Below are 19,107 nucleotides of genomic sequence, written 5' to 3' on the forward strand. Positions count from 1 at the left end.
CTGCAGCACACAAGGAACACACTGCGCGTGGTCAGAGGAACTGTCTTTCGTCAACGGCATCTACCATGGCAACAATGCATTTCCGGATATGTGTTCATACGAAGTTCTTTCCTCCATTTCCAGTCGGGAATCCATCTATGCAGTTTGTCGGTTTTATTAATGTTCACCTTATATATGGTTTCTGTTTTCTCAGTCATGTCTGAAAGAACAGATACCGCATATCTACATATATATAGTTTGGTACATTCAGTGCAGATGCAGACATAGGCCCCACGTCTTATGGGAATCAGCAAAATGCCGCGAGTAATGAGGATAATGGGCAAGGGCACTACATTAGTAGTGTTTGGATAAGTTGAGAATTTGGGTCTAACGGGAGGCGTTCCAGGACAGTCTCTTCAGTTGCAGAGGCCACTGTATCTGGATGTCTTAGTGGGCAGAGCATCTGCCTAGTAAGTAGGAGACCCAAGTCCTAATCCTGGGCTGGCACAAATTTTCAACTTTCCCCATCGATTTTAATCAATGCCCGCTCGCAGACAGTGTGTCTTTGTGTCTTTAAGTCTACAGTAGCCTACGGTGGTTTTACAACTCTACGTATTACTAAATTAATTCCAGTACGTAATAAAAATTAAATTTCTGTACGTATGTTTACGTTGTGTGTACGGCCTATGCTTGCAGGCGAATTCGAAAGTGAAGCTGCTGGTCCGAAGTCACGCACTCCCAGAAGAGGCGTCACCGCCTCCAGATCCTGATGCACAGCACGAAGGAGGAGAAGAAGAAGAAGAAGAAGAAGAAGAAGAAGAGGAGGAGGAGGAGGAGCAGGAGGAGGCGGACGCACAGCCGCAGCCTCAGCGGGAGCCGCAGCCGCAGCCGCAGGTAGAGGCAGAAGCAGCGGGGGAGAGCGAATCGGCGGCCGCTGCGACGCCGGAGGGTCAGCAGGAGGCCGCCGACCTGCCCGCGCAGCAGGCCAGCCTCAGCGTGGCGCGGCCCGCCTCCAGGCACAAGGTGCGCCGCCAGGGCAGCAACGACGGCTCCTCGCCCTCGCTCTCCAGAGGTAAGTCACCCACATTCACTGTCTGATCGGTAGCCGTGTAATGCCGAATTGACCTCTAGATGTCACGAGAGGCGTACACTCCAATATAAAAGGAGGCGGGTAGTATTTTGTTGTCAGTAGAGAAGCAGTAACAGCAAAATGGTTCTGTCAGAAGAGCTCAATGACTTCCAACGTGGACTAGTCATTGCGTGTCATCTGAGTAATAAATCCATCAGGGACATTTCATTCCTTCTAATGCTGCCCGAGTCGACTGTTGGTGATGGATTGTGAAGGAACAACCGCAGCTAAACAAAGGCCAAGCAGACCTCGTGTACTGACGGACAGGGGTTCAAAATGGTTCAAATGGCTCTGAGCACTATGGGACTTAACATCTGACGTCATCAGTCCCCTAGACTTAGAACTACTTAAACCTAACTAACCTGCCGGAGGCAGGATTCGACCCTGCGACCGTAGCAGCAGCGCGGTTCCGGAATGAAGCGCCTAGAGCCACTCGGCCACAACGGCTGGCTACGGACAGGGCCTGTCGATCATTGAAGAGCGTGGTAGTAAAAAATCGTTCGAAATCTGCGAAAGGAATCACACGTGAGTTCCGAAGTGCTACCAGCAGTCCAGCTAGCGGACAAATGAAAAACTTGAAAAAATTCCGAGAAAATACACAAATATTTAGAGAAGAGAAGTCAGACTTTGTGAAATATGTGAAATGAAGAATTTCATCGGGCTTCTAATCTACACTGCTGTATTCCAATCGAATAACGAAGACATACGTTCGCTCTTTTGTATTGATGGAACTGGCTGTGATATTTTCCGTATCAATATGTCATCAGCAAGATTTGCTGTAGTTCTCAACTTCCTTAGATTTGAAAACCCCGATGCCAGGGAGTTACGTAAGATTTCTGATCCAGCAACTGCTATAACGATCATTCTACATTAATTCCATGAAAACTCGCAGCGGTCCTATAGTCTTTGAGTTAATGCTACAGTTCATGAAATGCTAATCAGCTTTAGAGGACGCTGTAAGTCAAAAATATATATTCCATCTAAATCATCTTTCATGCCTTCCCGTGGACATGAATTTGGAACAACGCTGTACGTATTTACCCAACACACCACGCTGATTGCCCACGTGCCTAAGAAAGGAAAAGCAGTAATTCTTACATCAACCATGCATCTCTCCGTAGAAGATTAGGTGCAAAGTGAAAGCCTGTAATTATATTCCCCTATGATAACACAGGGAGTGGTGTAGATACTGTAGATGAAAAGAATGCTAAATATTGTTTAAGCCGCCGTACACAACGCTGACCCCTGGCTATGTTTTTCCGTATTCTTGATATGAGTGTTATCAGTGCATATACTGTTCATCAGACATTCAAGAAAGAACTGTACTTACCAGGATGAACTTCATGAAAGTTCTGGCGAAATAACTGATCCAACCTTCAATGCGCGAAAGAATAATGAACAAACACCTTCCACGAGAAGCGAAATGTTTTAATCGGCCGAGTTCTAGGAGCTGAGGTACGCCTCCATGAAGACCTCGAAAAGGAGGAAAAACAACCTGAGGATGGAAGGAAGACATGTCCAATTTGTCCACCAAAGAAGAAGAGGAAGACAGGCTATTTGTGTTGCAAGTGCAAGGTCCCAATTTGCCTGGAATGCTCAAGTAAGGTGTGTCCGCCGTGCGTGTAGGGTGACGCGATATGTGGCCACTTTCAGTAGTGTAGATTTTTTCTATGTAATTCACTGCCAAGAATACTCATTAATTTTAACACTGATGGTACCTGTTCAACATTAACCTGCAACTACTAAGTTTCAAGTATGGGGCTACACTTAAATATTTCGATATGTGTCCATCACCGTAAATTTCCATGAGAATTTCGAGTGCAATATGAATGGGTCTTTTCCACAGTACTGAAACAATATTTTGTACATACGTTACCATTTACGTATAACTGAAGAATAAATATGTGTTACTAAACGCAAACAGTAGCGCTAGATGGTGGAATTTACGTATTTTTCCTGCCTCCTTAACTCGGTCCACGGGACTGCACGACTGTAGTTACATGAGAAGTACTCACAACTGTGATTAAGGTTTAATGGTTGATTATTTAAGTTACATCCTTTCCCATTGTGCCATCTACTCCTACATTCCTACTCTCAGGGACTCACTTTACCTCATCTCTTACATTATTGTTATAGACACTCTCTTCATATGGTACCCAAAAAACCACACCAATATCACTTCACGTCAGAAGAAAGGATATTTCTTCTATCTCCGGACTCTTGTTACCATATTCGTTTCCTCCAGTGCCACAGCTATGCCTATGACGTCAGATAAGTCCTTTGGAAATTCTGCCAGTATCTTTCTTGCCACATTATGTGGCAGTCACCTTAGAAATGCATCCAACACCGTTTCTTTCGCTTCCTCCAGAAAGATCCTATTTGTTAGGTCACTATCCATCAATTGATAGGTTGCCACACTGATCTTCTATATCCTATCTAGAAAATTCCCGACAAATTCGTTTTGCTTCTGTAACATCCAATTTAACTCTTCACAATAGTATCTGTAGCTGTTTTGCCTCTTATAGCGGTATGTCAGACCTCTCCTGAGTTCAAAAAATGGTTCAAATGGCTCTGAGCACTATGGGACTTAACATCTATGGTCATCAGTCCCCTAGAACTTAGAACTACTTAAACCTAACTAACCTAAGGACGTCACACAACACCCAGTCTTCACGAGGCAGAGAAAATCCCTGACCCCGCCGGGAATCGAACCCGGGAACCCGGGCGCGGGAAGCGAGAACGCTACCGCACGACCACGAGCTGCGGACTTTCCTGAGTTCATCAAACACTTGAGCATTCCTTAGGTCCTCATGGTAGATGACATAATTTTTCGCGTCTCCTGTCAACGCAGCTTGGTCCTCTGCAACAATTGTTCATCTGTACAAAATCTCAGCTTCACAGCTTATCTATAAACGTTAGCACGCCATCACTCATATTTGCATGAATAAGGATTAAATCGGCTAGAATCTACATCTACATCTACATTCATACTCCGCAAGCCACCCAACGGTGTGTGGCGGAGGGCAATCTAAGGTGGGAACAATCAGACTTGACGAGGCCATGCCCTCTCTTACAGCGTACAACTGCTTATGTAGCTCTGTATCATCTGCTCTCAACTGAGCTACCTGCTCCAGTAAAGAGTGCACCACTACCAGAGTGGTAAACCCCTGTGTTTTTTGGATTAGTCATTATGAAGCCTTTGTCTAGTGCATAAGAAAACAACAAGGGAAACAACATGGGACCAACATAAATACAAGTAACTGTAACACTATCGAAACATTGTCGAGTCCCTGCTCCTGATCATGACCCATGCACACTGTCTAGCACTACGTGCAACAAAAGGAGCATGTCACTGGCGCTGATTGTGTACAACGTGCATTATGACCTCGTACGTTTCATGGTGTGCACCTCACTGGAAGCTTATCAGCACATTATTCCCTTACATGTTCCTTAAATTGAGTCAAGTCTGGACCCTATGAATTTGCTCCTAAAATACGTAGGCCTACACCAATCCGGGTGATAACCAGCCATCGCACTCACAGAAACTATAAACACGAAAAGTTAGTTTCTTCTTCACTCACCTCACTCGGCTGATGGGGTGTGCGTTGACCCACGATGCTTCTCGAATCCAGTGGCCACTTCTGATACTAGTTGTAACGAGTGTCTTGATGGCTTGCATGTTAATAACATCGCTGTAGGTCGCAATGATGGTGCAGGTGTTTGGCAGCGCGGCAGTCACGAAGAGCCAGGTGGGAAACCATTGTAAAGTCATAGATACAGTGAAAGGACACTAATTCATTTAGTCATTGCATATTTTACAGCAGTCGAAATGTCGGCTTACTGCAGTCAGCATCCACAGACACAGGCTGGCCCTGGACAGATGTGTGTGGTTAGCTCAGCATGACGGCCAGTGCCCAAAGTCGTTACACCATACAGGCAGCAGCAGTGACAAAGTTACGTTGTCAGTACATTGGCGAGTGTAGTTCCATGTCCGGCCCAGACACGAAGCGAAAAGGCAACGAGCTTGAGCTCTGTAGCAAGTCAGTCACACCGTGTTGTGCAGAAGTGGCACTCTGCGCAGGAAACACCCAAGCACCAAGGCAAACCAAGGACCTAGGTGTAGGATGCAGCGACAGTAGCCGGCAGATGCAAGCCTGCAGTAGTTGAGTGCACACCTGCAGGCAGGAGGCAGCTCAGAAGTAAGTCGGGCCAGGTTGGAACCATAACCAGCAGTAGGTGCCCTGAAGTCAGCAGCACCCCCAGCTGGAAGGCACCAGCTCACCTCCTGGTGGCATCAGGACCAACCACAGCCTGCAGACCCACAGCTAGCGGAGGTGGCATCTGCATTATGTGATCAAATGTATCCAGACACCTGGCTGAAAATAACTTACAAGTTCGTGGTGCCCTCAATCGGTAATGCTGGAATTCAATATGGTGTTGGCCCACCCTTAGCATTGGTGACAGCTTCCACTCTCTCAGGCATACGTTCAATCAGGTGCTGGAAGGTTTCTTGGGGAATGGCATTCTTCACGAAGTGCAGCACTGAGTAGAGTTATCGATGTCGTTCGGTGAGTCCTGGCACGAAATCGGCTTTCCAAAACATCCCAAAGCTGTTCTATAGGATTCAAGTCAGTATTCTGTGCAGGCCAGTCCATTACAGGGATGTTATTGTCGTGTAACCACTCCGCCACAGGCCGTCCATTATGAACAGGTGCTCGATCGTTTTGAAAGATGTAATCCCCATCTCAGAATTGCTCTTCAACAGTAGGAAGCAAGAAGGTGCTTAAAACATTGATGTAGGCCTGTGCTGCCGGCCGTTCTGACCGAGCAGTTCTAGGCGCTTCAATCTGCAACCGCGCGACTGCTACGGTCGCAGGTTCGAATCCTGCCTCGGGCATGGATGTGAATGATGTCCTTAGGTTAGTTAGGTTTAAGTAGTTCTAAGTTCTAGGGGACTGATGACCCCAGCTGTTAAGTCCCGTAGTGCTCAGAGCCATTAGAACCATTTTAGGCCTGTGCTGTGACAGTGCCACGCAAAACAACAAGGGGTGCAAGCCCTCTCCATTAAAAACACGACCACACCATAACACCTCCGCCCCCGAATTTTATTGTTGGCACTACACACGTTGGTAGATGACGATCACCAGGCATTCGCCATGCCAACACCCTGCCATCGGATCACCCACGTTATGTACCATGATTCGTCACTCACACAACATTTTCCCACTGTTCAATCGTCCCATGTTTACGCTATTTACACCAAGAGAGGAGTCGTTTGGCATTTACCGACGTGATGTGTGGCTTATGAGCAACCGCTCGGCCATGAAATCCAAGTTTTGTCACCTCCCGTCTAACTGTCGCAGTACTTGCAGTGGATCCTGATGCAGCCTGGAATTCCTGTGTGATGTTCTGGATAGATGTCTGCCTATTACACATTACGACCCTCTTCAACTGTCGGCGGTCTCTGTCAGTCAACAGAAGAGACGCTTTTGTGATGTAAGTGTCCCTTCACGTTTCCACTTCACTATCACATCAGAAACAGTGGACCTAGGGATGTTTAGGAGTGTGGAAATCTCACGTACAGACGTATGACACAAGTGACACCCAATCACCTGACCACATTCGAAGTCCGTGAGTTCTGCGGAGCGCCCCATTCTCTCACGATGTCTAATGGCTACTGAGGTCGCTGATAAGGAATACCTGGCAGAAGGTGGCAGCAAAATGCACCTAATATGAAAAACGTATGTTTTTGGGGGTGTCCGTATACTTTTGATCACATAGTGTAGCAGTAGTGTGTTGGATGATCCACATCTGGTCTATGACTGTAGTGGAGTACCTTTCAAAGGTAGCTGGAAGGTAGCTGGAATTGGTGGTATTTGTTGTTGCTCTTTCCATCCCTGTTACGAGAGGAAATGAATCAGAGGGCAAAGAAACGGCGCAGTGCGGGTCTCAGACGTTTGTAATCCAAGGTACCACTGCGACTGTGTGGCCCCCACACTTTGCTGTGCCGACAGTATTCCAGAGCTGGCAGCAGCATTGTGATTACAGATGTGGTAACTAGCTCTACTCTAGTGTAGACAGCTTTCTGTTTTGCTGGCTACAGGTTAGAGATGCGAAGTTAAAAGGCATTGTTGCAACACTGATACAAATATTTCCAAGGTAACATTGGTCCCACGAATAATGTTATTCCGTAGGCCTTTTGGCAACGTATCAAACAGATTTAAAACATTCGATATTACAGAAATCACTCCTTTATGTGCGGCTAGGCTGTTGTGTCTACGCAAAAGAAAACTGGAATGGAACAAGTGGAGGTCAAAAATCGTAAATTGGAGTATTTGGTGAAAACAGTTGCCATCAAGGAAGAATATAATCTACTATTGGAAAAAAAGAGGATTAGGGTAAGTTCAGAGAAGCGTTTGGAAGCTCTGCTGAGAAGACCTGTGGCAGAGTGTCCGGAAGGGTAAAGGAAAAGGAGACACCATGGTGGAATGAAAGGGTGAAGGAGGCAGTAAAAGAAAAGAAGAAAGCCTGGCATGAATGGAACAGAGACCGAACAGTGGAAAGTAAAAGGAAATAACAGAACAGTAAAAGTAAGTGTAAAAAAAATGGTAACAGAAGAAAAGGGGAAAAGCTGACAGAAATTCATCTGAGACTTGGAAAAAGATGTTACTAGTGGTAAGAGGATGATATATGGAATTACAAAGAGTATGAGGAAGGAAAAGCATACAAAAAGCTAGTGAAAGGGGAAAGCAGAGAACTATTAATGCAACCAGAGGAGATAAGGAGAAGGTGGAAAGAGTACTCTGATAAATTACTAAATGTGAAGAACTACAGTGGAAAGGCAATCTATCCCGTTTCAAACCGCCAAAGTTCCGCCAAACTTTCTTTTAAGATATGATATTGCAATGCAGTAGAACGATGCAATGTTCCTTCGGACATGTATGCAGTTACTCCTAGGTATTTTACGGTTGTTACTGTTTCCAGTGGTTTATCGCCAATCGAACTGTAATGGACCTCTTTGCTTGTGTATGTGCAATACGTTATATTTATTTACGGTGATTGACAACTGCGAGTCTCTGCATCAGTCGCCAATCATCCGCAAGTTCCGATCCTGCCCTCCCTCCTCCACTGTCGCCTCCCTGCGCCCCCCCCCCCCACCCCCACGTATGTGCGAACACTATATCCAAGATCTCTATCACTATGGACTGTTTCAGCTGTTTTGCCCCTCCAGAGAGAGGTTAGTGCATATAATACAGGACAGACTGTGCAACCACAACCGTTTTTATTGATGTTCTGTTTTTTTTTCATACTGTAACTATATATATATATTAATTATTTGTTTTAGGTATATGATAAATGTTTGAAATAATGCGTTGCAGGCAGCAGCAACGAGTATACAGACAGCACTGGCGTGGATTTGCAGCAGTTCATAAGGGAAACACTGAACAAGAATCATAAGGATAGAATGTTACTTCTGAAAATAGAGCATGAAATGTTGAATCTCACAAGAGACAACAAGTAAGTCCTATAGTTATGGAAAATTTTTGGTTTGTTTAAATATACTAGATCTGAGAGCACTTTATCTTTAAGTATGTAGATAACCTCATATATGATAAATAATTTAAATATGGAAGGTATGAGTAGCAAAATGAATGATGTTTACTGCTCAGGCACAATTACTGTAGGTACACCTTCCATACCACTCCTTTTTTTTCCTAGCAAGACACTCCATCATGATGTGGGGACATCGCTGACATAGGTATTGGCTGATTGTGATCATAGACAGCTCATGAAAGCTTCTGCTCATTTATCATTATCATTACCACAGGAACACTGCTCTACAAGGAATTACATTAAATAAACAAAGAGGCTAAAATCACTGCCGTCTGCATCAGGGCTGTAGGTAGAGTGAGGAAATTTTTCCCTGCCTGAAATTCTCTTGAAGGTATGGTAATGAAAAACTTACATTTGTTGGAAAAATTCAGGGAAAGTGTAGTAGACATGTTGATGAAATCAAAAAGAGATCCTAGTGTGATATATTCTACATGAATTCAACAGCTTTTTGGGGTCCTTACCATCATGGTCTCAAACTTCACCAAAGGCATTGAAGGAATATCAGATGCACTGCCAGGATCATAACCATTTGATAAAATTTGTGGAAGCTTGTAACAGAAACACTTTAGTAACTTGGGTGGAAATTGTTTGGAAGAAAAAGGATGTTGTTCACGCAAAATACTGTTAGTTCACTTAATATATTCGCAGCAGTGTGTGGAACAATTGTACAGTTTACATTTTTCATTTCATGCAGTTATTGTAAGAATAGGAAGAATTAGCATGCATTTTTCTTGCATTTCATACTCGAATAGATTAGAGTATGGCATGGCTAAAAGAATAAAAGTTAATGTTCTATCGAGACTGAATGCATCGGACACAGAATTCGAGCTTGGATAGAATAAGGATGCAACAGGAAATTGGCCTTGGTCTTCTCAGATGAATCAGCTTGCCATTCAGCTTCAGTGATTTGACACATACTGTTCCAAAGTACCCGTCACTATGCACTGTACTCTTTTGTGGTGTAGGGGCTGCATATGTCAATTTGTGGAAGATGTAGATGAATTTGTTCAAGCATTATTGATGAGGAGAGCAACACTTTTGGTTAACCTGCCATATCTGTTTCTTGTTGTATGACATGGTTCACATTTGTGTTGATCGTGATGTCTTGACAAATAATTATCACAAAATCTGTTAGACTTCCAGATGTTGGTAAATTAATTTGAAATTGTGAACTGATAATTCCATTACCTATTTTACAGCAACGCCTAATATAGATATTTAGTTCCATACTACTGAACCAGATGTTCCTTTTCCATCAAGAAAAAAGTTACATGCAGAAAAATGAAAACACTTTATAACTCGAATAAAATATTTCTGTGACTTGTGTTAAGAGAAAAATGCAGGCAAAGATAAAAAGTGTATTGCCATTTGTAGTCCGTCCTTCAGATGGGATTGGTGTGAGACCTAGTGTATATGCTGGATAGGAGAAGTAGCCACCTAGGTAAGTGCATGGAGATATACAAACACATTAGAAAATCCAAATCTTATGGTGCATCAGCCACCAAAATCCCAATACTTATCTCACCATAAAAGTGATGGCTATTACATAACACCGTACTTGGCATACATAGCTGGATGATAACAAAGGGAAAGAATTATGGTACTAACTCTTCAGAGAGATATGGAACATGTAGAAACTATTAGTTCTGACACACACAAAGCTGACTACAACTGTGGATCTGTTTGAATAATATAACCACAAAGAGGAAATTATATAAATCAGAAGTTATAACAGACACCACAGTCAGCACAAACTGTTTAGACTGCCTACAGTTGAAAGCACTGTGATGCCAACAACAAACAGTAATAGATGGTGAATTGTGCTTTTAAATAATCATAAAATCTCCCATGAGTCCTATGTTTATTCATGATGAAGATAGTATTAAGGAAAAAAAACACACTTGCAGAATAATGAATTTGCATTTTATGATAGTTATTTTGAACAACTCTCCTTACGGCTTAAATATGACATTTTTTAGCATCTCACTCCAGGTGGTGGTGGTGGTTAGTGTTTAACGTCCCGTCAACTACGAGGTCATTAGAGACGGAGCGCAAGCTCGGGTTAGGGAAGGATTGGGAAGGAAGTCGGCCGTGCTCTTTCAAAGGAACCATCCCGGCATTTGCCTGAAACGATTTAGGGAAATCACGGAAAACCTAAATGAGGATGGCTGGAGACGGGATTGAACCGTCGTCCTCCCGAATGCGAGTCCAGTGTGCTACCACTGCGCCACCTTGCTCGGTCACTCCAGCCCTGCATCAAAAATACTAAAATAACTTGTACAGAAGGTTAGGTGAACTACATTTGATAGGGAACATAACAAGTCAGTAATATCACACCTCAGAAATCAGTTGATTGCTTTCAGCCCATCTCATTTCAGCTGTTACTTTCATCCCTGCATGTAGGAACAACACTAGTGCAAGCATTTGTACTTGCAAGTGCCCCCCCCCCCCCTGCTCCCCTCCCCCCAAAAAAGAAGAAGAAGAAGCTCAACCAAATCATCAAAGCAGACAGCAAATAGTATACAAGAAGCAAGAAGCTTCACCAACTTCACTATCAGATGACGAATATGGAATATAAGATCAGAACTCAAAACAGAATCTATCAGATTCTTCTTGCTTTCAATGTGATTAATGAGGACCTGTCTGTAAAGTCATGGAATTGGTAATCAATCTGACATACCAAATGTTTCTGTTTCCCCCTTACTAATCACATAGTCTGCAAATAAGAAGAGAGAAGATACAAGAGACATGGATAAAGTGGATTCCATACTTCAGTAGGACATTAAAGAATTCAAGAAACACCCGGGGGGAAATAACTCCATAGAGGGATTGTTCCTGTGGTTATATCCAGAAGAAACTCTTAGTAATGAATCTGACAGGATTGCAGCCAACACAGAAAAGATATCCTCAGAGGGAAGAATGGCAAAATTGGTGTATCAGTCTTCTTTAATGGACTGTACCACATCTTGACTCTTCTCGTGGCCACCAACTTGCATGTGCCACTACACATTCCATGTAAAGTGGTGATACATTTCCTGCATGTATCCAAGATGACAGTATAGATGAAGAGTGAAATAGTCTCACATGGAATGCACTGCACAACTCTCCCAGATGTTCCTCCTTTGCAGTGACTTGAATGCATTTAATGCACTCATGCAAACCATCCTAGAATATTGCTGAAGTGTGTGGGACCCATACAAAACAGTAAGGATATATTCAAAGTATACATAGAAGGATGGCATGAATGTTCAGAGGCTTGTTTAAGTCACGGGAGAGTGTCATATACAGGGTGTTACAAAAAGCTACAGCCAAACTTTCAGGAAACATTCCTCACACACAAATAAAGAAAAGATGTTATGTGGACATGTGTCCGGAAATGCTTAATTTCCATGTTAGAGCTCATTTTAGTTTCGTCACCTACGCTTCCACCTATGCTCAATGGAGCACGTTATCATGATTTCATATGGGATACTCTACCTGTGCTGCTAGAACATGTGCCTTTACAAGTACGACACAACATGTGGTTCATGCACGATGGAGCTCCTGCACATTTCAGTCGAAGTGTTTGTACGCTTCTCAACAACAGATTCGGTGACCGATGGATTGATAGAGGCAGACCAATTCCATGGCCTCCACGCTCTCCTGACCTTAACCCTCTTGACTTTCATTTATGGGGGCATTTGAAAGCTCTTGTCTACGCAACCCCAGTACCAAATGTAGAGACTCTTCGTGCTCGTATTGTGGACGGCTGTGATACAATACGCCATTCTCCAGGGCTGCATCAGTGCATCAGGGATAAAATGCGATGGAGGGTCGATGCATGTATCCTCGCTAACGGAGGACATTTTGAACATTTCCTGTAACAAAGTGTTTGAAGTCACACTGGTACATTCTGTTGCTGTGTGTTTCCATTCCATGATAAATGTGATTTGAAGAGAAGTAATAAAATTAGCTCTAACACGGAAAGGAAGCATTACCGGACACATGTCCACATAACATATTTTCTTTCTTTGTGTGTGAGGAATGTTTCCTAAAAGTTTGGCTGTACCTTTTTGTAACACCCTATACATGCAAAAAATTTGAACCAGCAGACGCTTAAAGATGGATGCAGACTGTCCTAAAAAATCTAGAAATATTGCACAGATGTTACAAGGAAGATATTAGACTAATTACAGGACATACAGAGATGTTTCAGCAATCATTCTTCCCACATTTCTTATATTAATGGGACAGGAAGAAGCCCTTACAATTGGTACAGTGGAAGTACCCACTGCCATGCACTTCACAGTGGTTTGTGGAGTATGGATATAGGTGTAGATATATACCTTCAAAACCTCAAAAATATTGCTCAGTGGAAAACGGTTGATGACTTGCATTTCTCTGAAACTGCTGTTCGTGGATACACCTAGTTGATTGAACAGGGTATCTGAGGAAACAGTTGAATGGATGCTCAGCAGGGCTTACAAGACACTTCACAGTTGAGTGGATGCATGTGAACAGTGAGACAGAGTCTAGGAGTGAGTGAATCACATAACAAATTGAATTTTCCGGGTCACTCATTCATTCAATCTAATGGCTACAGATCAGTTAAAAAGGCAGCCTGTTCCCTGGTGAAGTGAAAAGTATTCTGGATCCCTGCAGACAATATAATGCCAACCAAGTGCAGAGAATATTGCAGCCTTCACATTGCATTGTGAAGTCAAACTATTAAAGAAATCAAGAAGAGGTCCTGGCAAGGGGTCTTTGACCATATCACTCTTTTCTCTGACATTGCATAAATATGGAAAGACAGCAGAAGGATTTCAGGAAATCATTAGTACACCTTACTGAAGGAAGTGTGTATATAGGCAACACCTTCAAATGTGGCCCAAGTAATAGCAGAGCATTTAGCAGATGACATGTCCAGTGTCAGCCTGGATCCAGTATCCCATCATTGTTGTGTGATAGAGGAGCTTGATTCAGCACTGCATGGGGCTCCTGATCATGATGCTTTTGCCATACCAGTATTTTCAATGTGTGTGCAACCTGTTATCAGGGTGAACTCAGATTTTGGCTACCAGTGTTGAAACAAGTAAGTATAACTAGGAGTTAGGAGCCTGAAATATGTGAAAATGAAAAGGAAGTTGAAGTAAACTTATTGTGCTAAAATATTAAAAACTTAGAAATTAAATACAATGGACTTCTGTTTTGTTTAGATGCAATGCAGCCAAGGGACCATGTAGATGAAAATGTGTATCTAAACATCATTTGACCACTGAAATAAAATTTTGAGTATGAATGTATATAATCTAGTATCAATTTAACACAGGTTAGGTACAGAGAAACATGAAATTACCATTTACATTATGAAGGGACACAAATAAATAACAGAAATATAGAAGCATTGGTACCCTTAAATTTGCATTTTGAGCTTGTACTATGCAAGTAGCAATTCAAGTAAGGTTTATAATAACAGTCACAATGTACAGGTCTCCATCTGATCATTTTGAGCTATTGATAAAGCAACTTGATATATTAATAAACTTCTTAACATCTATATAGTATGAGGTCATTTGAATCAGATATTTTAATTTACATTATTAAAGCATAGCTATTCTGAAGCAATACTTAAGTCTTTGCCAGTACATATACTGTAATTAAACTCCCCTAGTACAATTTATATCAAGTGTAATGAGAACCAACGGCAGTGCTATGACATTTTTATAGACACATTGCAATTGTGCAGTCATAGTGTGAATTGTATAGTTATTCGTTTTGCAGATTGTCATTGTCTATTGCTGATGTTAAGTGCTGTATCTGAGTGCATTACATAAATAAACAGTCATAAAACTTCCTCTCAACTGAGGAATTCAAAACGTAATTGTGAAATACAAGCTAGAAAGATGCACACAATACTCTTTCTATTGATGAGAAATATAATGTATTCTCAAACACAGTCAGAGTCTACTTTAAAATTCGTGTCCTGTGTAATCTAATGATGTGGAAAGGGTGTGTGAATAGTTCTTGCTTGTCAGGATGTGCCAGAGTCCTCAGTGGGTGTTATAGGGTCTATAGCTGGTTTTGGAGACATGTGTGACATGTGAGGAATGTGCAGACAAACCAGCAGTGATTGTATAACAGTTGTTTATTAATCTACTCAGCTTAGAGAGTCTCCTGAGTGTGCCCTATTTTCTGGCACAGTCTGATGTTCGCTTGCAGTATCCAGCACTATGGAAGCAGGCGATGGTGTGCAGCAAGCGGTGTGCACTCGCTGCTTAGGAGGCAGAGTGCTGAGATTTCACCTCTGGTATACCAGCACTGTGTTGATGGATTTGGAAGGTCACCTCTTATCAGTTTCTGCAATGTGGGGCTGTGAACAGTGGCAGGTACCCTGAAGATGTCCGGCTGCATCATTCTACAGGGACTAGGGAATAGTTGTCTTCAGTTAATACCTTGGTGAAGACAGAGATGGCTGGACCATCTCCTCGTACTCCTGGGACAGTGGCAAAGTGCAGGTCTGCCCTGGCACTCTGGTGCTTTGGCTGGCAGACAGTAGTACATGTCTTGGCAGTGCTAGATGTATACATGTCATCGTCAGGTGCTGAACACCACAGGCTCGAATCACTTAACTGTCCAACTGTTCAACCAGTGATCAGCTGGCTCAGCTGCATTTAAATACTACTTCTCTGTGGAAATTTCATGGTAATGGTGGTGTTAGTGTGCCATGCTAAATAGTCTGGAACAAGGTGGTGACTCTGCTGTCACAATCGGGGTGTAATACTCATTGCAGGCTGACCTGGCATCGGCAAGTGCAGCCTATCATCACATAGCCTGTGCCTGACTATGGCTGTGGTCTGATTCCATCCTGGCACTGCAGTTCTGGTTCTAAGTCTTGTTTATGGCTTTACCCTTTTCATATTTTTGTGTCATGACAAGAAAGAGGAAGCATATTACAACATAGAGGAGGGAGGGGGGGTTCCAGGTCACTCTAAAATTTCCAAATCATTGGGAGAAAATGCAGAAAGACAAGCTTCCAGTGATGGCAGGTCGATTGCTTGAATCAGTGCCATACACTGTCAGTTGTACATGCAAGAGGCGTGGATTTTGGGACTCGATGGGATACTTGCAGGAGGTTCAGGGAACTTGAGGATCTGAATAAACTTTTTTATTTCCTTCAGACTAACTACTACAGTGGAGGCTAATTCTAAACACTAGAAAAGCATAGTATGTGACTTGTTGCACAATAGAAGTCAGTGTCTAAGTCCTTGGGATTAGAGCTAATGAAACTGCCCATCACTAGCATTATCATAAAGTACAAAAGTCGACAGCAGCTCTCCAAGTGGGAAAACAGACTTAGAATGGAGCTTACTTGAGGCTGGCAATAAGCAACATGATGTTGGCATCCAAATGGTCTGACTGAGGACTCCACTGAATATGAGAATCTGGGGAACTGGGGTGGGTTACTGTTTTCTCCCTATCTGCCGTGGGCCCACTGATCCCTCAGCACCTTACAGGTATCAGCCAGTCTGACATGCTGCTCTGCACCTCCAGGGTGCTCTTAGCCAGTCACGTTCAGGTCTTTCCTCTTGTCCTACTCTGTGGGTAGGGATTTGTTATAATATACTCCATGTTTGGTGACAACAGCATTCAGCTGGAAGCTAAATGTCACTGCCCTTTGTATTATGGCTAGCAACAATAGTGTTATACGTCACCTGATCCTGCCCTGAGAGCTCTCGTGAGGGGCGACCAATGTTCCAGCAGTTTTACTGATTTCCTATCTCACTGTAACCTGTGTTAACTAACAGATGTTAATGTTCTCAGGTGCTACGATCAAGCTTGCTACATATGCTAAGATGTGCCTGTTTGTGCCACTGTCTACTGTGACACCTTACAACACTGTCTAAATGGTGGATGGAGTTACCAGTTAATTCTCTCAAATGAAACTCCTACTCTGGGACAGCTGCTTAGAGCATCTGCGATTCGCAGGCCTCTACCGTTACTGCTTAATTCTAGTAACCCAAACACTACCACTTTTGTCTGTTCTCTACATTGTGTCTCTGGTTTCCTATCTTGGAGTGCATCTTGCTGACTTCCAACAACCTCAAGTTAAATGTTACAGAAGTCAATAAGTCATCAGTGCATGAATATATGATATTAACCTGTTTAAGCAGATAAAATTCTTCTAAATGCTGGGTTATAGATGGAATTGTAATATAAAGAAAATCTAAGACAAGAATTGACATAGCAGCTGAAGGCACAGATGTTCATATGGCTAAATCACATTATGTAGTACTCTGGTCAAGTCAAAGAAAATTCATCAGACCATCAAAATATATGTATTTTCAATGAAAAATTGCCTTCTCTAACAACAGAGTAGATGCTATTTGAAATACTGTACAAAATGAGATAGAAAAAAACTACTCATGAAAATCAGGAAATTTATTTACAGATAGATAATGGAGCAGTTATAGATAGCCCAAAAATTGCAGACACTTTTAACAACTTTTTCTGTCAGTAGTAAATAGTCTGGATCTGAACTCTTCCTTAGCCAATAGCCTACATATCTAATGAAAGTGTTCCAAAATAAGTTTGATAAAATACAGCTATAACTAAAATTTCCAAAGGAGACTTTCTGTGTTCAGTTATCTTAAAAGTATACGTTCAGGTGCTTACAACAAATACCAGCTGTAAATAACCAAACACTTTCAAATGTCCTGTTGCTGTTCTGCTGTCCAAAAATTGAAAAAGAAAACAGCAAAGATTTGCAGGCCCATTTTCTTACTATTAGTATTTTCAAAACATTTTGAGAACTTCATGTACATTGGATTTATACACAGACAGTACAGAAATAAGTACTCAGTAGCAAATAATTTTAATTTCAAAAAGTACTTTTAAGTGAACAGGCTATTTTTATCTTCATATACTATTAACTGAACTTATTACCATTGCGAATAATTTGTGACATAGTCAAGGCTTTTGAATGTGTGAACTATGATGTTCTTAGACAAATGTTAAATTTTTGTAGGCTAGTAGACACACCTATATTATGTTTTTATCTTATCGGCATGATATAAAACAAGGTGCTTGAGTTTCATATGTATCACATAGTAACAGACACCGATAATTTGGACTCAGCAGGTATGGTCTATTGAAGGGGGCTACTTTTAATCCCATATTCTTTTTAGATGTATACTAGCTGAGCATCTGGTATTGCTCAGGTATATGTTTATTCCAATCTCCTATAAATCCATCTGTTCCTTCCCCCTCTCTTTGTTGATCCCCTTCAGGTTCAAATGGTTCAAATGGCTCTGAGCACTATGCGACTTAACTTCTGAGGTCATCAGTTGCCTAGAACTTAGAACTAATTAAACCTAACTAACCTAAGGACATCACACACATCCATGCCAGAGGCAGGATTCAAACCTGCGACTGTAGCGGTTGCTCGGATCCAGACTGTAGTGCCTAGAACTGCAATCCCCTTCAGGGATCATCCTCAGGGATATGATGTATTTGACAATGGATTGAGAATAGGTGTGACATAGAGGTATTGTGTTGGTTGGATGGGTGGTGGAATACCAGTTTAGGATGGGTGGGATGTTCCCCATTCCCATGTCTGAAGGTAGATAGTCAAAGTCCTGGTGAGAGATATAGTTCACTTTTACCAGTCCTTGATTATATTGGGTAATGAGGAGGGTGCACTTCTGCAACTGGTTCTTTGGAGTAGTTGGAGGACTAGAGGTGTGAGTGCAAAATCTGTCTGTGGACTAAGTTCAGGAGGAAGCGCTCTGCCTCTCTGTGAAGACATTAATGAATCCTATGCAGATACCATTGTTGGGTACTGGCCTTAATATAGATTAGAAGTACGAATAAAGCTATTGCAAAATTGAAGGTAAAAGTCTAGGAAAGTGTCACGTTGTGCTGAGGAGGGCCAAGTGAAGCAAATGGGAGACAAGGTAACTTCCTGGCAGATTAAAACTGTGTGCCCGACCGAGACTCGAACTCGGGACCTTTGCCTTTCGCCGGCAAGTGCTCTACCATCTGAGCTACCGAAGCACGACTCACGCCAGATACTCACAGCTTTACTTCTGCCAGTATCTTGTCTCCTACCTTCCAAACTTTACAGAAGCTCTCCTGCAAACCATGCAGAACTAGCACTCCTGAAAGAAAGGATATTGCGGAGACATGGCTTAGCCACAGCCTGGGGGATGTTTCCACAGTGAGATTTTCACTCTGCAGCAGAGTGTGCGCTCGTATGAAACTTCCTGGCAGATTAAAACTGTGTGCCCGACCGAGACTCGAACTCGGGACCTTTGCCTTTCGCGGGCAAGTGATCTACCATCTGAGCTACCGAAGCACGATTCACGCCCGGTACTCACAGCTTTACTTCTGCCAGTATCTTGTCTCCT

General features: G+C 42.6%; 1 protein-coding gene across 7 annotated transcripts in view; it reads left to right on the forward strand.

Moving 5' to 3' along the window:
• Positions 1 to 19,107, forward strand: part of LOC126248617 (cAMP-regulated phosphoprotein 21) — a 1,051,584-nt gene that overhangs the window by 679,593 nt on the left and 352,884 nt on the right. For all 7 annotated transcript variants that reach the window (XM_049949775.1, XM_049949778.1, XM_049949781.1 and 4 more), the window contains 2 exons: positions 676 to 1,051; positions 8,488 to 8,626. In XM_049949775.1, the coding sequence (XP_049805732.1) occupies positions 676 to 1,051; positions 8,488 to 8,626 (515 nt within the window). The remainder of the gene's footprint in view (positions 1 to 675; positions 1,052 to 8,487; positions 8,627 to 19,107) is intronic.

Source organism: Schistocerca nitens, chromosome 3, assembly GCF_023898315.1.
Source record: "Schistocerca nitens isolate TAMUIC-IGC-003100 chromosome 3, iqSchNite1.1, whole genome shotgun sequence".
Classification (NCBI taxonomy): Eukaryota; Metazoa; Arthropoda; class Insecta; order Orthoptera; family Acrididae; genus Schistocerca; species Schistocerca nitens.